The sequence below is a fragment of the Vespa velutina genome, chromosome 9 (genome assembly GCF_912470025.1).
Source record: "Vespa velutina chromosome 9, iVesVel2.1, whole genome shotgun sequence".
NCBI lineage: Eukaryota > Metazoa > Arthropoda > Insecta > Hymenoptera > Vespidae > Vespa > Vespa velutina.
This window is the reverse complement of record NC_062196.1, coordinates 6704077-6709076: the sequence shown is the minus strand read 5'-3', so window position 1 is coordinate 6709076 and position 5000 is coordinate 6704077. Positions and strand designations below refer to the sequence as shown.

General features: G+C 26.8%; 1 protein-coding gene across 1 annotated transcript in view; it reads right to left on the bottom strand.

Annotated features, from left to right (window-relative positions):
* LOC124951727 (single Ig IL-1-related receptor-like) overlaps positions 1–5000 on the bottom strand; it is a 43420-nt gene that overhangs the window by 4912 nt on the left and 33508 nt on the right. The window contains exon 5 of the mRNA XM_047500535.1: positions 1471–1608. Coding sequence (XP_047356491.1) covers positions 1471–1608 — 138 coding nt within the window. The remainder of the gene's footprint in view (positions 1–1470; positions 1609–5000) is intronic.

Sequence of the window (5000 nt, the reverse complement as noted above, 5' to 3'; positions counted from 1 at the left end):
TGTATAAAAGTACCGATCACAATGGCCAACAAGAATTTTCGCATACGTACGTACGTATGTATTATGTATGTATGTTTATATGTATTAAAAAAAATTGGCCAATGATTTAACATCATTAATAATTAATAAGAATAAATAATTTGCGATTATTTTAAATATACATATTTTATCAAACATTGCATTGTATCCGATCGATTAAAGATAAGATCTTAATCGCGATAGAGTTATGCTCACGGAATTATAATAAATTGGATTCAATTTTATTTTAATAAAATAATAGATCTGATGTTATGGTAAAATTAAACGCAAGATATATAGTAATATTTACAGAAAAAAAAAAAAAAAAAAAAAAAAAAGAAAATAATAATCTATATTAAATTAATTAAACGTTCGTGCGTATCTTTAATTGTATTTATATTTGAATTTAAATATATATATATTTTTTTTTTATATATAAATTTTTGACTCATGTCAATATAACATTACCGTGAACTGATCTATAACCAGATAATCCTTATGCAGTTAATAGTGTTAATGCATTCTTATCATGAATCGTGAAATTTTTTATATATAGTAATCATTATTATCATCATCATCATCATCATCATCATCATCATCATCAATTCTCACCATCATTATTCTGAAATTTATAGAGAAACTTGTAGACTGTTTAGCGTTAATTTATATAAGTTAAAATCATTTTTAGATAAAGATATTCAACAATAATTATACTAATTTTGATTTATTAAAAAATATTTTATCGATTTTAATGATTATTTTATTTTAATTGACGATTAAAACTATATCTCGATAATATCTATTCAGTTATCTTATGTTACTTGGTTTTATTATATTATTCCAAGATATTTCATATCACTAAGCATGAAATTTTTTTCCCGAATTAATAAAACATTATTTTTCTTACGTATCATCGTAAATCTCGTAAATCAAGATTACAATCGTTAACATTAAATATCGTTATAAGTCGATTATATGCTTTAATTTTATTTATAATTACGAATAAAATAATTATGTAAAAATCTAACATAAATACACACACATGTACATACAAAATTATTTATTTTAAGAGAGAAAAAAAAAAAAAAATAAGAAAATAGTTTTAAAACATTCTATTGTATTTTCTTTTTTTTTTTTTTTACATTGACATCTTTTATAGGAAAAATATAATAAATTCATTTTATTATACTTTTGTAATGTTACATTATCAATAAAAAAAAAAAAATATATATATATATATATATATTCATGGTAATAGATAATAGGAATTAATTCGTAAACGTATTCGAAGGAAAAACGATAAAGAAGGAAAAATAGAAAATGAATGAACGAAGAGAGAGAAAGAGATAGATAGATAGAGAGAGAAAAAGAGAGAGAGAGAGAGAGAGAGAGAGAGAGAGAAAGTTTGGAATTTGTATTATGTTAAAAGAGAATTATAAACGAATTACTTACAGTTCTGACTGAGACAGGAAAGTTCCAAGGTGGTGCATTTATATCGATGCCTTGACTCAAGAGTCGGTACGATGATACCAATGGCCAAGCTCGAGTCCTTCTCGTGGTAACACACAACCGCGTCGCATTCCTTTCCGTCTGTAAATGCACATGAGAGACGGGTGAGTAACTTATACATGCATGGTACTACCCACATGTTTATATCTGAACGTGCGTATATTTTTTATGTGAGTGTAAGTACGTTCTACGTGCCAGAATATATGTATATATACATATACACACACACACATATATATATATATATATATACACACGTTATATTTTGCAATCAGAATAACGTGTGTCATCGTATACGGTTAATAAAACTTTGCTGGCAAATAAATCTCTTGCAATTTTTTTCTTTTTTTTTTTTTTTAATGTTTTCTTCTTTCTGTTTTCTTTTTTTCTTTCTCTCCCCTTTTTACAAACTGTCCCTGACACACGGTACGCACACTTCCGTCTTCTTTGTTTTTTTTTTTTCCTATTTCTTCTTTTTCCTCTTTCTTGTTTTTCTATTTCTTTTTTTTTTCTTTTTTTTTTCTTTTTTTTTTTTTTTTCTAAGGCAAATTAGTTGCCAGTAGCCTTTGACTAGCTATGAATAAACGTATCTACGATGTAACATTCCGTTTATTACATCAGTATTTTCTTTTTGCTGATTTTTTTTATATATTATTATAATTAATCATACATATATATATATATATGTATATATATACGTAACATTTTATTATTTTTATTTTAAGATTAACACATAGGAGATTATTAGTCACTTGAAAAAATGTTTTCATTCACGTTATATGTAAATAATAAAAAAAAAAAAATAACACACTTTTTATTATTTACAAACAACATTTTTATTAAATATATATTTATTGTATTATTTATTTTATTCAATTTGTTGAAATTGTGAAAGTGTGAAATTGGTAAGTAATGAAATAAAATAAATTAAAATAAAATAAAATGAAAGAAGGAAACGAAAAACAAAAAAAATATATATATATATATATATATATATATATACAAATAGGAAAATTATACGTTTATAGTTAGGGGAACAAAAAAAATTACGACAGCGATTTCGATCGAAGTTAAAGTGCTACTTCCGTTGTTCTCCCCTTTCTTTCTTCTTTATTTTTATTTCTACTATTCATCTTTTTTTCTTTTTCTTTTTTTTTCTCTCTCTTTTTTCGTCCTTTTCTTTTCTTTTCTTTTCTTTTCGTTTCTTTTATACGGCTCGTTTCTTTCGCTACGACATCCCATAAAAATGAGCGTGGTTCTCGAGGGATGAATAATGACGCGTTGGAAGCTCGTGAGTCGAATCTTCTCGAGGATACGTGCGAACACGAAATAGTATCCTATCTAAGGATCCTTATGATACTTTGGATCATAAATAACGATCTAATTTCTTTTTCTTTTTTTCTTCTTTCTTCTTTCTATCAGTTTTTTTTTTCTTATTTTTTCTTTTCTTTTTTTTTTTTTTTTTTTTTTTTTTTTTTTTAAGGAAAAACAAACAAACAAACAAATATCGAATCGAATCGAATCGAATCGCATAAACGTGGATACTTAAAGTTTCAAGAGAAAACTTTTGAAATCTATTCGATTGATAGATATTGTGTGTTGGATATTTTGAAAAGTTCACTTTTATACAAGTTACATTTTGCGATAGAAATTTGTACTCTTACAGATACTTTTTAATTTTACTCCTATTTATAAAGTATATCACAAATTATCGATTATTTTTGATGATTTAATTTTTTTTTTCTCTTTTTTTTTTTTTTTAGATATAAACAAAGCCGTACGGCACTTTACTATTACTCAAGAAAAAATATCTTTTTTTCTTTTCCCTTGTTTTTTTTTTTTTTTCTTTTTCTCTTTTGATAGAAGTATGAACTATTTTTTTTTTCTTTTTTTTTTTTTTTTTTCTTTCATATAGATCGAAAAATAATGACAATTATATTGCAACATTCATTTCTTTCGATTTCATTTTTCTTCTGATTTTAATTTTCATCGGATTCGAATTTAAATTCGAACTGTCCTTTCTTTTTTTATTTATTTATTTATTTTTTTCTTTTTCTATCAAAAATTCAACGCACATCGATTTTCGTATTAATTTATTAAAAAAAAGAAGATATTTTTACACAACTTATAGTAATAATTTTACTTCTTGAAAATTTCCCTTTCCTTTTCTTATCTTTTTCCATTCAATTCAACTCCTCAATTATTCAGTTTGCAATTTTATGGTAATCGATAGTTCGTGACAAATGTACATTATATACGAGATTACTATCGTCCCTTCTTCTTTCGCATGCATTTAATAATAATAATAAAAAAAAAAAAAAAAAAAAAAAAAAAAAAAAAAAAAAAAAAAAAGAAAAGGAAAAGAAAGGAAAAAGAGAAAAAGCAGAAGTAAAACAAGAAGGAGGTGGAAGAGGAAAGAAAAAAAAGTAGAAGGAAAAAGAAAAAAAGAACAAGAGAAAAAGGAAGAAAAGTTAGGAAAAACTTTTGAACAAAATCGAATTGGATGAATTTGTTTCTTCGTGATATCAACCTATTCTACAAACTTGCGAAGTTTTTTTTCCATGTACGCGTACATAAATACATACAAACATACACAACATATACATACATAAATATACACGAATACAAACATATTTACATAGATACATACATATATATATATATATATATATATATATATATATACATACGTATATACGTATATACGTGTAATTAATATGTGTTTACGTACACACACACACACACACACACACACACACACACACACACACACACACACACACACACACACACACACACACACACACATATATATACTCTATATTCGACGGTCGGCACGAACGACAATCGTGAGAATCGGCCTTTGCGAATCGACGAGTATGAACAAACGAAAGAAGGGTGTAAACGAGGAGTTTCCAAGTAACGTCGAGAAAATTGGCGCGTAATTGTCACGATGGCTACAATTCAAGACGGCATCTTCTTCGTCATTCCCAACGTAGAGACAGAGAGAGAGAGAGAGAGATAGGAAGGAAGGGAGGGAGGGGAGAGAGAGAGAGAGAGAGAGAGAGAGAGAGAGAGAGAGAAAGAAAGAGGAAAAGAAAGTCGCTGAAACTTTAATGACGGATGTCACGACGACCGTCGTTCTGAGAATTGCCATAATCGTCTCACCATTTTCCCGCCAATCGTCCTTTGTTATTCGAGAAATAAATGGGTGGAGAAGAGGAGGAGAGGGGGAGAGAGAAAGAGAGAGATTCTCTCTTATAATATTCACTTATGTACAACACCATGATAATAATAAAAGGGAGAAAATATGATATTAAAATGATACGGCTGGTCTTTGGAATAGTGTTTTCACAATGAGAGCTTATGGTTGATTTATGTATATATATATGTATGTATATACGTACGTACAATGTTAAAGGACTATGTACACACTATCTACGATTTATATAATTAAAATGAATAGAGCAACG